The sequence below is a fragment of the Phalacrocorax carbo genome, chromosome 3 (genome assembly GCF_963921805.1).
Source record: "Phalacrocorax carbo chromosome 3, bPhaCar2.1, whole genome shotgun sequence".
NCBI classification, from domain to species: Eukaryota; Metazoa; Chordata; class Aves; order Suliformes; family Phalacrocoracidae; genus Phalacrocorax; species Phalacrocorax carbo.
This window is the reverse complement of record NC_087515.1, coordinates 107,102,116-107,116,663: the sequence shown is the minus strand read 5'-3', so window position 1 is coordinate 107,116,663 and position 14,548 is coordinate 107,102,116. Positions and strand designations below refer to the sequence as shown.

Sequence of the window (14,548 nt, the reverse complement as noted above, 5' to 3'; positions counted from 1 at the left end):
CCCAGTGCTTTCAATTAAAGATTTGTCTCAAGATATGGTACATGTTGTTTTTCAGGTTGTTTCTCTGGAGTTTAACTAAAATCATGTTTTTCACTGCAACACTGAAACTTCTTTTATTTCTCCCTTAATGTTATTTCCCAGCAAACTGTTAACCATTTTTTCCCTAGTATAATTAGTAGTTTTCAGAATTCTTTGCCCTACACTATATAGAGTTTCTTTCAACCAAAATAAATCTGTTTGTACATTTGACATCGAATTATGCTTTCATATTAAAATTTTAGGTCCAGCATTGATTTGTGAATCTGAAAATAATTACATCTTTGAAAGTAAGTGTTAATAACCTACCGCGTATCTGTGAATTAATTTTTTCACAAACCTCACATAATCTGTGAGGCTTTCCATAAAGGCTTTCCATTCCCCACAGTCTTTGGAGAGCAATTTGTCTGATTACATGACATCCCTGTGGACTGAGGAGCTGAGTGGGATCCCGGGGCTGGCAAGGCAGGGGCCCCACCAGCCAGGGCCTGTCCACATGAGGCAAGCAGTCAAGGGCAGGCTCACAGACCTTGGCCAGGGTCAACCAAGAGTCCAGATCACCAGGCAACTGGTGAGGCAGGTCCCAGGTCATGCTGGGAAGTCAGTCTGCAGGTCTAGGCCCTGGTCAGCAGGTCAGATGGCCAGGGCAGGCTGGTTCCCTGCAGTGCTGTTGGGAGCCTCTCTCCACTGTCCCCAGAGGGATGGAGGCTGCCCTTGGCTGCACCACCTCTGAGCTGGCCCCGAGATCCAGCAGCCAAGCCTCCAGGAAAGGGGGTGCTCTCTTATGCACCTATAGTTATCCCAACACATTTAAATCTTTTCATAATTCAGGGAGAGTCATAAATGTAATAAAGGATGAGCAGCAGCATTACCTCTTGTTTTGGCAGTACTGATGATAAAGATTTAGAAAAAAAGGAGGCCAACCGCAAAATAAACCTTTGAAGAACTGCGCAATGCGCTGGAAATAACACATTCAGTAATATTTAGGACAATGAGGGTTTTGTTCAAGCTTTGTATTTTTGTACAGGTTGGAAGCTTTTCTGAAAAATGAAACTATGAGCAACCAACTCCTTGGAAAAATGACAACTGCTTGGATTACGTGTTCTTTTCCAGTTTTTGTTTAACCTATAAAATACTATGACTTCTGTCTTCATCATTGTCATAAGCCCTCTTCTGCTGTCTAGTGATTTTATTGCTGCTGCATCACTTTCCTGTTTCTTTTTGTTAGCATTAAATGTTGCTAAGTAACTGAATCAGGTGTGGTGTTATCTGGCATAACTGCTCTATTCTTTAAAATATGCATAGAGATTACTCAGCAAACAAAAATTACTCTCCCAAGGGAAAGAAGGCCATTTGCACCTACCACAACCCTCATTTTCAGATGATTTCTAAGAAAAAATGAAAGGGAGTCCTAAAAAGTGATGCATATTTCCAAACCAGGTAGCTTAGGAGATATGAATATTGATGAAAAAGTGCTTCACCTCCTCCATTAGGTTATCGTAAGCCACCCCGAATAACACCACTTATTTTGCTTTTAATTATGTTTCTCAGCTCTTACAAGCAAAATAAAGGCAAAATAACTTGGCTTTCCATCAGCACACGGTCATTTAGAGAATTCAACTTTGTTGTGCCTTGTTAAATAGAAACCATAATTTAAGTCATTTTTTAGGAAAGGAATGGGAAAGATCGAATTTGCCATTTTATTTAGCTCTTTTAATCTCATGTCAACGCAGCAACGATCTAGTGTGTCTCATCTGTACTACTCACATGGGCCTACCACCAACAGCAAGGGTAACCATCCCAACTGCAAACAGGAGACAATCTGGGTTTAATGCAGTCTTCACTTCACATCCCTCTGAAATAATCAAAACCAGTACCAGTCACACTGCAGATCAGTTTGTTCCATTTCCACTGTGAAGGTTTAAACTCTTTCAGTATTAAATGAAACATAATACAGAAGCTCCAGATGAGGACTGTGACACCAGAATAGAAAAATTCGCATAGAACTTTATGAAGAATGTCTGAAGCAGAATAGTGGCAACCATTATTAAAATTCTCAAGAACTGCATGTGTTGCTCAATGTTGATTAGAATCGCCTTAAAAATTTCCACATTCCATTATGCTGGTTTTATGTTACAAATCACCCAAAAACAGATAACATGTTTTCTCTTGCACCTTTTTTACACAGACAATCACTACACATAAAAAAAGTTTAAAAATAAATTTCACAGTCTTAGAACTTGAATCCCCCCAGATCAATTTTTTATAGGTAGGAACTAAGACTCCAAAGATAAAAACTATTCTTTCCATGGGTAATATCTCTAAATTTGCCTGTTTGAAAATTTATCAGCTTTAGTTAAAAAATAAAAAAGGCAGATGGACAGAAATCATAAATACAAAACAGTAAAAAGACTTCTGTGAGGAAGTACAGAGAGCTAAAATTACACTTGCAATAGAGAGGATGGCTCAACACTAACTATTGGCAATAATCACTTTACATCTGCTTGTTGAATTAGCACAAGATTTTTATATGTTTGGAATGAAACCATGTATATACAAAGTCTGATACCAGGTGGCTGTGCACTTAAAAAAAAAAAATCAAATTACTGCAGCTCCCTCTAATATATAATTAATAGAAATACGCTGAAGCCAGCAGGTAAAATACTATAATAGCTGGATATGACCAGCAGTGAATATTCAGGAAAGAGACTTGTCATGGAAAACCCAATTACTTATGTACCTCTGCTATTAATGACTTTATTAAATTTGCATCACATGTCAAGAAGTGTGACTGCTCAAGGTGGGAAGGCATGCTTATCCTTGCCCTTCTAGAACCTATTCCATAAGAGAAAAAAGGTACAAGAAACACAACACTTCCTCTGCTTCCTCTTTCCATATTGCACCCCTCCTAAGGTGTGAGGTATTCACTCAGGGTGCCATCCACCAGATAGGCTTCACAGTTAAGGCAGTATCCTGGTTTCAGCTGGGATAGAGTTAATTTTCTTCATAGTAGCTAGTATGGGGCTGTGTTTTGGATTTATGCTGGAAACAATGGTGATAATGCAGAGATGTTTTAGTTGTTGCTAAGTAGCGCTTACACTGGTCAAGGACTTTTTCAGCTCCATGTGCTCTTCCAGGTGCACAAGAAGCTGGGAGGGGGCACAGCTGGGACAGCTGACCCCAACTGACCAAAGGGATATCCCACACCATGTGCCATCATGCTCAGCATATAAAGCTAGGGGAAGGAGGAGAAAGTAGGGGATGTTCGGAGTGATGGCATTTGTCTTCCCAATTAACTGTTACACGTGATGGAGCCCTGCTTTCCTGGAGATGGCTGAACCTGCCTGCCCATGGGAAGGAGTGAACTGATTCCATGTTTTCTTTGCTTGTGCATGCAGCTTTTGCTTTACCTATTAAACTGCCTTTATCTCAACCCACGAGTTTCCTCACTTTTACTCTCCTGATTCTCTCCCCCATCCCAAGGGGGGGGGGAGTAAGCGAGCGGCTGTGTGGGGCTTGCTTGCTGGCTGGGGCTAAACCATGACAAGGAGTGTGGTGGGTTGACCTTGGCTGGCTGCTGCTGCCTACCCAGCCGCTCTCTCACTCCCCCTCCTCAGCAGAACAGGAGAAGAAAATGAGATGAAAAAGCTCATGGGCCCAGATGAGGACAGGGAGATCAGATCACTCACCAGTTACCATCACAGGTAAAATAGACTCAACTTGGGGAAGACTAATTTAACTTATTGTGAATTAAAAATAGTGGATTATTGAAATAGGATAGTGAGAAACAAAAACAAAACTAAAAACACCTTCTACCCAGTCCCCTTTTCTTCCCAGACTCAATGCCACTCTTTTGCTCCTGACTCTTCTGCTGCCTCCTCCCCTCCACAAGTGCTGCAGGAGGGCTGGGGTCAGTTCATAATGCTTTGTCTCTGCCGAACCTTCCTCCTCACAATGTTCCCCTGCTGCAGCATTGGGTCCCTCTCACAGTACTTCACAAACTGCTTCAGTGTAGGTCCTTCCCACAAGGCTCACTCCTTCAGGAATCAAGCTCCAGCTCACTCTCTTTCAGTGCTTTAGTGCTGCCTAGTCCTCAGGGAAACACAAGAGTACTACCCCATGTTTTCTGAACTGCATCACTTTTGGATTAGATGTTTTGCTCATGACGCTCTACTAGTCGAATCCCACCTGCCCTAAGAGATCAGCCCTACCACCTGAGCTGCGAGGTAACTGTGTACTCATATATCCACATGCCACAGGATACCTCAAGAGGTGGAAAGAAAATTTAGAAGGAACCTAGAGACAAAGGATTTTTGCCACAGTATGAAGGAATTTTCTAGATCTAGACCCAAAAGAGTAAAAAAGACCCTTACATGGGCTGGGCATCTCCAGAGGTCCCTTCCAACCCCTACCATTCTGTGATTCTATGGTTCTGTTACAATTTCCTGGCATAGTGTGGCTGCAAGATACATTTATGACAGAATCTTTCAGGCCAGTGAGTGTGAGGATAACAGCACGTAGACTCAACTGTCTCGCTAGCTGTGTTTGGTTGAAGGCTGCCCACAGAAGCCAGTGATGTCATCAAGAATCTAGACGAGTTGAAGAAATGAGAGGGGCTAGCCAGGCTAAAACCATTACGACAGAGCGCACTGCCCCACAAAAAGTTCCAGACCAGCATAAACCATCAATATTGACTCACATCCTTTCCCAATGTGAGGCTGGAAAACTCTTTTCAATCACTATATTCGCCAATGTGGCAATCAGGCTGGCAGACAGGGTGGCCAACAGCCTTTTACCATGCAAAGACAGTACCTTTGCCATGGCTGTATTTGTGTCCTGACTACAGGGTCTTGAAAAGGACTAGGGTATAGTCTTATTTTCTCTATTAATGAAAAAAGATTAATCCTACCTCTAAGACAGTAGTTTAATTACTAGAAGTGACATACTGAGAACATAATAAACCCATTCCAGGTCAAAACGAACGACTCATGTAACTTTTTCAAGACCAAAGACAGAGAAGAAACCCTTCTAAGACATCTGAGCCTATGCTGAATTCTGTGCTCTTATAGCACTGAGGTTATTTTATAAGATTGTACGGGAAGGAGCTGCAAAAGGATTAGGGAATGATTACAGGTAGGGACAAGTTGCAGCAATTGCAGTATTGTCAATCCCAAGCATTCTAATTAAAGGTCAATCCCTTGTTCTACAGCACAAAATATTTAAGAACGATTTGAATGTTTCAAAACACTATTTTATTTTTAGCTCCTTGACTTTCTCTTTCTCTACATTCATACAGGGGAAAATTAGTGATCTTTAAGTGAACACTGAAACATTCATACAATCATATATTCATGACTTAAGCTTTAAGAAAAAAGGAGCCCGGTGAGCTTGGTTTCCTATGGACTTGTTTCCCATTTCCCCCAAATTCTTCTTTTACAAAAATAACCCTAGTGTAACTCCCACCCTCATGTAACACCTCTAAGCCACCAAAAGGAAACATGCCCTGTCAAGGGAGGGTGCACACAAGGAGGGCAGCTGGCCAAGGGACTGGCTGACCCACACTCCTCAGCTGCTCCCAGATGTCTGAACTCCTCCTGCTCTCCCCCAGCAGCCTGGATTCCCTCCAGCTTCCTGTTTTCATACATCCTAAGGGAACTCAAGTATCTCTGAGAGAACCACTTCTGCTTCCAATCCGCTGAAACCAGCCAACGCATTTAAAAACTGCAGCCAAGGACAGGCAGGCAGCACAATTTGAGAAGAGCAACAAAGCTGGTGAAGGGTCTGGAGAGCAGGTCTTATGAGGAGTGGCTGAGAGAGCTGGGGTTTAGTTTGGAGAAGAGGAGGCTGAGGGGAGGCCTTACTGCTCTCTCCAACTACCTGAAAGGATGTTGTAGTAGGGTGGGTGTTGGTCTCCTAAGTTACTAGTGATAGAACGTGAGGAAATGGCCTCAAGCTGCATCAGGGGAGGTTTAGATTAGATATTAGGACAAATGTCTTTACTGAAAGAGTGGTCAGGCATTGGATGAGGCTGCCCAGAGAGGTGGTGGAGTCACCATCCCTGGAGGTACTTAAAAGATGTGTTGATGGTTTAGGAGGCATGCTGGTGTTGGGTTGACGCTTGGACTTGCTGATCCTGGAGGACTTTTCCAACCTTAATGATTCTTTTCTATTCTATCCTATTCCATTCTATTCGGTGATCTGCTCTTCCCCGAGGGCGCTGCCGAGGCCGAAAGCCTCCCCGGCCGGCCGCACCACGGCCCGGACAGGCCGCGCACCCACTTCTGCGCCCGTGCTCAGAAAAGCCAGTCAGTGGGAGCGGGGCGGGGGCGGGAGCGCGCCGACCGGGCTTGGGGTGGGAGCGGGGGCGGGAGCAAGAGCAGGAGCGGGGCGGGGCCGGGAGCGGGGGCGGGACCGGGAGCGCGCGGGCGGCCGTTGCCCAGCTCCGCTCGCCCCACACGCCCCGCCCCCCGCCGACCAAAACATTGACACGTGCGTCTCGCTTCCCCTCCCCCTTCACGTGACGCGCCTGGCCCGCGCCTGGCGGTGACGCCACCGCCCCCTTCCGCCAATGGCGAAGGGCGCTGCCGGGTAGCAACAAGCGCCGCGGCCGGCGGCCAATGAGCGGGGCGGGGGGGCGGGGGCAGCTCGGCCCCATGTTACTTCCGGCAATAGCGCTGTGGGGGGTGGTGCTGCCGCTGCCGAGAGGTGAGGTGAGGTGAGGTGGGCCCTTGGCTGGGGAGGGGGGCGGTGCGGCGCGGCGCGGCGCGGCCCCGTGGAGGGCCGAGTATACTTCCGAGGGGTATCGGGGCTGTGTACGTGAGGGTCATGGGCCCGGGGGTGTGGGGCCGAGTGCGGGTAGAACGGGCAGGCGTGGCTGGCGGGATTGGAGACTGGGTCTTAGGGGCGTGTGGAGCTGGGGGACCTTGGGAGAAGGCGTTAGGATGGGTTTGGGGAAGGGTCTGGGGCTGAGAGTGAGGAGCAGCATGGAGGGGGCTGGAGGTGGGTGGGGTGTCTGGAGCCTGCCTGGAGGAGTGGGGCGTTGGGACATCAGTAGGCTGCTATTTTTCCACTCGCGTGGGGAATCGGGAGAAACGAGGGCTGGTACAGCAGCAGGCTGGAGGGGCGAAGCGTCGAGTAGGCAGCTCAGTTGGAGAGAAAGAGCATTAGTGCCTGTTGGGAACTGAGAACCCCATGGCTTGGGTGTGCTAACGTTATTGTGTGGAGAAATAACAATCAGAATAGCGGGCAAGAGAAAAGCTGAGGAGTTGGTGAACCATGGTCTTGCAGAAGTTTGAGACTTTGAGACAGTTATTTGGTGTGAAAAAACATGGGGTGGGATGAAGTCTGTAAGTGGAGTCAGACCTCTCGGTGAGAGGTTGATTGGGCTAGCTCCTGGAAGAAGGTAGTCTAGAAGTCACTGGAACTGGCTCCACAGGGAGGTGGTCACAGTGCCAAGCCTGATACTATTCAGGAAGCACTTGGACAACACCCTCAGAGACATGGTGTGAATTTTGGGGTTGTCTTGTGCAGGGTCAGGAGATGGACTCTGATCCTTGTGGGTACTTTCCAACTCAGAACATTCTATGATTCTTGATTCTAAGTCATCTGCCTGTAGTGAGAGTGTAAAGGAGTGGTTTCTGATGAAAGTTGAGCTGCTGAAGAGATTTTGTTGGCATGCTGAAGGAAGAGATGGGTGTGCTGTTGGATTATTAGGAAACAGGAGAACCTTGCCTGTTCCCATCATCTTGGCAACAGTATTGCTACTGAATAACCAGAATGGTTTGGGTCATAATGACGTGTTCTGAAGTGTAGGAGTACATAGACAGATCTCCAGTGGCAGAGTAAGAGGATGACTTGCTGCGATTCTGGATGGCTTTGCAGTGATTTTTGCTCAAGTGGTGAGTTATCTACCTCACAGAAAGTGGAACTTCCTTACAAGTGCAAGGATGGCTGGAGAAGTTACTGTAACCACAAACTATACTAAGCTGGCATGCACATCCCTCCTCTTCTGTGCTTCTTTCTGGTGGCTCTTGTTTCCTCAGTCCTTTTCCACCCTCTCCTGAGGAGAAGGTATATGACGCAAAGTGAAGAACTGTTTTGTTTTGGTTTTTTTTTAGGGAAAAGTGAAATGTGATCAATGTCTTGTCTTAAACCCTTACTGTTAGTGATCACATTCCTTTCCCAGTCCTTTTTTGCATTAAAGAACCCTGTCCCAGTGCATTTTCTCCAAAATCCAAGTCTAGGGAGCTCATCTTTTGTTGTGGCAAAAGCTTTAATAAGTAAACAGCTGCTTGCTATTACTGAAGGTATAATACATGAAGTATGCTGGAACTCTTGAAAGCAAGTTCTGGTCTGGAAGCCACAAGGGTGCTTTAGGGCAATGCTGTCATTGGAAACAAAGTCGGAGTGGAGGCAAAGCAAAAGCATGAATTTCCTCATTTGTCATACTCTATGATTGCTTCTCATATGAAAGAGACGCATAGGAGAGATGTTTATGGTACACTGCAGCTTCTGAAAATTTGGTCACTTACTTCTGAACAACAATCGAATCTACACTTCAATCCTACAGGAATTGAAAAGCAATGGGATTTTTTTGTTTCCTCGTTGTATATGTGCTGTTACTAAAAGAATACTTTTATGTTTCTGACTCCATGAGCTACAACTTTTGAGCATGGATACAGGTGATTTTGTGAAATTGCCGCTGATGGATGCACTCTTAGCTGGTGCAACAGTGAAACTATGTCTCAGACTAAGAATATCTGTTCCTTTGGAAAAAAAAATAGGTCAAAACGTACAAACTTCACAGAATTACTGACTTTCTGTCATCTTCCACAAATGTTTAAGTAATTTTAAAGTAGTTAAAGTAATCTGTGATTTTTTTTCTAATAGCTTTTTCTTTTTTTCTCTCAGAAACTTAATGTGCTGAATATCTCATACGTGTACAGAAATCATTCATCTTTCTATGAGCTTTTTGTCTTAAGTATGGTTTTCCAGGATTTCTGGAGCAGACAACAGTAGTCTTTGACGTGTGTGTGTGTGCACTTCCTGATACCACTGTTATTATTTTGAAGAGAATGTAATTTTTTTGAGGAGGGATGACTGAACTTTATTCTGTGTTGAAAGCTTGCAATGAAAGACCATAATTCTTCAGGTTGCAAAGACCAAGAAAGTAGTCTTGTTTAGAGCATGTAACTATTGAAGCATGTCATTTTAAATGTCAGCTTCCCAGGAGAAAGCTACACATAGTACATACACTGGTGGCCTGATACGTTGAAATCACAGGGTTTTCTTCCAAAGATTAAGAATTTGTAAAGCACACTAAGCATCCTATTGTGTAAATTATGATTAGCTTTGGACTTCAGCTACTTCCATCCACTTGAACAAAAAACTCCATGTTTCCTGTATTGTTTTCAGGAAGTTTTTTCTTTATCTTCATTTTTTTTTTGTAACATCCTGTTATCTTCTAACCATACATGTTCCCACCTTTCTGCAAGTATGTGGTCTTGTTTTTTCACTTCCTTTTCCCAAAAATTCTGTATTGATGTAAGTATTCTTGAAATATTGTAAAACTTTTTTTTTTTCAGGTTATTCCATTCAGCCTATAATGATCTCCATGGTTCTCAATCCTCTCTAGATTTTAATTTTTGAGTAATGGCATGTACCTACAATAGTGCTTTATTTTTCTATCAGAGCTGCTGACCAGGAATAGATTGTGAGCTCTGTATCTCTTAGACATGGTTCAGAAACTTCTGGTTTATGTTTGTCTAAGTGATGTTTTTGACTTGCTGTCTGCTGTTTTCTTAGTCTCTTCCAGTGATTTAACAAATTTTCAGGGAAATTCTGCTTATCTTGGCAGGAGTAAAAATACTTTAACCAATGTTGTTCTGAAATGCACTCACGAGTGCCAACTATTTAAATAGTTGTATGATAAAGACAAGAGGCCTTAATTTCCATTAAAGTGAAAGGAGTTCTAAACAGCTTGGAAAAAAAGTACGTTATGGTTTATATTACTCTGGAAAAACAGATAGGCATGAATAGAGTTTGTGGTGGCTGGAGGAAAGGATGTGGTAAATTCTGGAAAAGATTCCTGTTAAATGCACAGGAAGGCTGAATTATGAGTAGGAAGGGGACTTAGTCAATGCTGAGGGCTAGACAATGCACTTCGTTTTGTGTGGTGTGCGGTTTTTTAATAAAAAAAACCCCACTGGCTCACTCAGCTTGTATTTCTTCAGGCTTTTTATGTATCTGTGCCTTCTCCTGTTCTAACTAGTATATGGGGCAGATGCTGGTCAAGAGTGTTAATGGATTGATAAATTCATAGTGATATTTGAATGATGTGGCCTAATATTTTTTCAAGTTGAAAACATATTAGAAAATGCATACTTGTTAGGAACAAAGCTGTTGGTGTTATATATTAACATGTTTCAAGTAAGATAATGCTATTTTCCCTGTATAGCTTGCATGTGAAATCTCTAGTTAAACTAAGGAGCAACATGCATGCCTGATGAATGGGAAGAAGAGGGCAAAAGCTAGCAAGGTCAGAGTCTTCAAAGTGTAGAAAACTGCTTTGTTCAAATTTTTACTTAATATGTCAGAAGTGAATCTCCCTTTCAAAAAAGGGTAGCAGAACACTGTTTGACTGATATAACTGTGATGACTTGCATCTGTTTGTAGGAATTTCAGGAGACATTTCTCAATTGACTTTATGTTTGTAGTCTCCATTTGTCCTGGTATCCAATTAATAGCCTAGCATGGGAGGTGACCCTCAACAACTGAAAAAATACTTGGGGAAATGAAAATTCCTTTGCTGAAACATCACTACAGTGTAGCATAAACTCAGTATTTATAAGCCTTAGGAAAATAAAAGTAGCAACATTGATTTTGTGGCCAGTCAAACTCTTTAACAAACATTTTAGTCAGGTCTCAAAATCAGTAATCTGTGTAATCTGCTCCACCATGATCAGACAGGATACAATTTTGTTTGTTCTGGTATAATCCACTTCCTGGACTACTATGATTCTTTTCCTTGTTCTCTAAAGAACTAGGAAACCTACCTTTATCTAAGAAATGCTGAAAGACAAGAAAATGGGGTTACAGAATCAAAAATGTACTTAAGAAACCACTGAATCTGTTTCTGAAAAGGGCACTCTGTAGAGAACTTTCTTTCCTTAAGGTAATCATTATATTTTTTTAACGTTAAACTGAAATAATGACAAGAAGTTTTGCAACTTTTCTAAATAATTAAATAATGCACGATCAATCTTCTTGCTGCTGATAGAGTAACCATGCCATTTTTGGGCCAAGACTGGAGATCCCCTGGATGGAGATGGGTTAAAACAGAAGATGGATGGAAACGATGTGAACCCTTCAGTCCTGCACTTGAGGATGGGAATAATCAGCTGAGTGATATCAGTCACACTGTGTAAGTGATTCTGCATAAGTCAGTAGCAGGTGGAAAGACAAAGATTGACTTAATTTCCATTCAGACTGCAAGTGTTTGTGGTAGATGTATAGTATACAAAGGTATAGAAGTATACAAATGCAACCCTGTGTTTTGTTTAGTTAGGCAGACAGGAGGCCCCTATGGAGATTGTCTGTCTTTTGTCTCTGCTTCATGAGTTGCTCGTGTTAGGCAGACAGAACCCATCTTATGTTGTATGTCTTCAAAAGTAATTAAAAAAATGAAAAAACCCAAACAAAAACCTGTCAAGTACTATTTAAAGATAAAAGTGATACTTATAAATTGCAAGTTCAACAGGCGTATTAAAATGTTACCAGGAAGTGAATGAACACTTTCTGCTGATTGGGTGTTGGGTTAGGACTCTTTATGGCAGTCATATAATGCCTGTGCTCCAAATACACAATTAATGGCAGTTTTATGGTAATTCTCTAACACAGTATATGGCTGTATGTGCTCCTGCAGAACAGGTGAGAAATATATTAGTTAAACAGAGTAATACTTGTGGCAGATGCCCACAGACCAGTGTGATATAAGTAGCTTTGTCCAAATAAATTTCTACTTGGTTTCTCCACCAAGAAGGAATTCTGAGGCATAGCATTCTTGGTCATAAATTCCAGCATAATGTGTTCATAATGAGAAAAGGAAACATTCAGTGTTTTGTTAGTCCAGTAAATGATACAGTAACTGATCTGATTTAGAGGGAATTGCTTCACAAGCTAGGGCTTGCTGTACTTATACACCTGTGTTTTCTAAACTTGTAATTCAAGCTCAAGAGTTATCAAGCAGTGAAGAATTATTATTAAGCTTATCTTGACCTACTGTTTTCTTAATGGTTTTTTTTTTGTATTTTTTTTTCTTTTTGTGTTCATTTGTACCTGATATTATTTGGGCCTCTTTTTCCACATAGTCTGGCCACTGTGGATACAAACAACTATGCTTGCCTGGAAGAGTGTTCAGTAGGCCTCCAATATAAAAGTTGTCTTAAATACTTTTGAAAAAATCTTTTCTTCCCTCTTTCATATATCTTTAACAATATAGTTGGCAAACAAAAGAAAATCTAGTTAAATTTTTATAGCTATTTGCATGGTTACTAAATATATTTTGTAGGTTGCTTTAATGAATATTATTTGGCAAATATGACATAAATGATTATAGTTTTTGTGAATATCATTAAGACTTTTGTTCTTCTGATCCCAATTATATGTTGAGATATACTTATCTTTTCTCCAGAGAGCAAGGTGAGGTATTTTTATTGCTTCTTCAAGCAAAAATGCCAGTTTGGGTTTTTTTTGCACCTTAGTATTGAACTCCTCTGGAGTTGTCTTGCTAGAAACAGATTTAAATCAACTGGTTTTGGAAAGATAAAAGTGTATTGAAGTTCAGGACTGAAATAGGTACGTTAATTCGAAAGGACTGGCCATGAAATGCTCTGGGGAGAAAAAAAAGTTTTCATTAAATCTGAGGTGTTTCATGATTTTACGTTTCTTAGGCTAGCTTGCCGATTTGTCAGAACCCCAAACTCGGGGACCAACCTAGTCTGCAGTAGATGCCCTCACCTGTAGCGATTCCCCAGTTCCCCATCTCCATCTTGCATATCTCCTACTTAGTGAAGCCAAACCACACCGTATTCTGTAGCCCTTTTTTTTTTTTTTAATTCTGCTTCTGTCTATTCAGTTAAAAATTTATATTGTCCAAACTTAGACTGCAGAATTCAGTTGGTACTTCTTGGCAAAGTAGCACTACTTGGGAGTAATGTCACTGCAGTTTAATTTGGGTTCTATGATTAAAACTTGAACTGTGGATCTGTGAGTTAACCTTTGCTGCTGAGCAACAATTGATGTCTGTTTGCACAATACTATAGAAAAATTCAGGTTGGAAAGGATCATCTGGTCCAAACACACACTCAAAGCAGGGCCAGCTGAGGTTGGGTTGTATAGGGCCTTGCCCCGTTGAGCTTTATGCATTTCCAAGAATGGAGATTCTTCTCTGGGTTCCTGTTCCAAGTTCCATTACCCTTACTGTGATATGTTTCTTTTGGCCCCACATCACTCCCCACCCCCCCACCAACTCAATTAGAATTTCTCTTATCACAGATTGTGTCCATTAGCACTTGACTTATTACTGCCTACTACCTCTAACCTTACAGTCTAGCTCTGTTGTCTTTATACCCTCATATTAGATATTGACAGTAATCGGATTTCCCTCCACCACTACTACTTAACACTGAACAAGCTCATTTCTCTTACCCTCGTGCATTGTGTGCTCCAGTACCTAATCACCTTGGTAACTCCCCACTTGACTTGTTCCAGTATGCCAATGTTTCTGCTGCATCGGGGAGCCCCAAATAGACACAATAGTCCAGATGCAGTTTCTCATGCCAAATAAAGGGAGGATGATTACTTCTTTCAGTCTACAGGATACTTATTAACTCAGACCAGGGTGCAGCTGGATTTTACAACCCAAGGGCACACTGCTGACTGTTCAGCTTGTTATCCACGAGACCCCTGGCTCCTTTTCTGCAAAACTGCTTCCTATCCAGTCTGTATGCAGCATATACCCGGACATGGGGTTCTTCTATCCCATGTGCAGGGCTTTGTGTTGAAGTACAGCAGTGTATTGTGTCTTCCTGGCTGGTTCTCTGTGCCATCTGAAGCTATTTGGAAACAATTATCTGTGTATATTGAATAGGCAGTTCAGCTTAGGGTATCTGTTAACATGCTACAACTCTGAGTAAGGATGAGGCTTGATAGAATGCTTCCTTCCTTGTGGAAGAAGCACGTAGTAAACAATACATAAGTACTTATTTGACTCTTTTTAAACTGCCCAGTGAACAGGGATGATGGTGTATGCAAGTCTGGCTGTCCTAACAGGGCTTTATTCATTTTCACTCATTAAATAATATTTTTCACAAAAATATTATGTAGAAATCTATGCTAAAGGTAGTACTTGAGTATTGTATTCCAGGGAGCAGTTACAGCACATTTCCTTTAAAAAGTAATAAATTCAAGCTATGTAGTGAACTGAAACCCTGTTTACTATTACTTGTATGCT

General features: G+C 42.2%; 1 protein-coding gene across 5 annotated transcripts in view; it reads left to right on the top strand.

Annotated features, from left to right (window-relative positions):
* The first annotated feature begins 6,654 nt into the window (after positions 1-6,654).
* Positions 6,655-14,548, top strand: part of FBXO25 (F-box protein 25) — a 33,461-nt gene continuing 25,567 nt past the window's right edge. The window contains exons 1-2 of one of the 5 annotated variants that reach the window (XM_064447965.1): positions 6,655-6,741; positions 11,315-11,458. In XM_064447965.1, the coding sequence (XP_064304035.1) occupies positions 11,322-11,458 (137 nt within the window). In that variant the 5' untranslated portion in view covers positions 6,655-6,741; positions 11,315-11,321. Of the gene's footprint in view, positions 6,752-7,830; positions 7,935-11,314; positions 11,459-14,548 lie in introns of those variants that run through there. The other 4 variants (XM_064447964.1, XM_064447962.1, XM_064447963.1 and 1 more) reach the window with 4 other exon arrangements.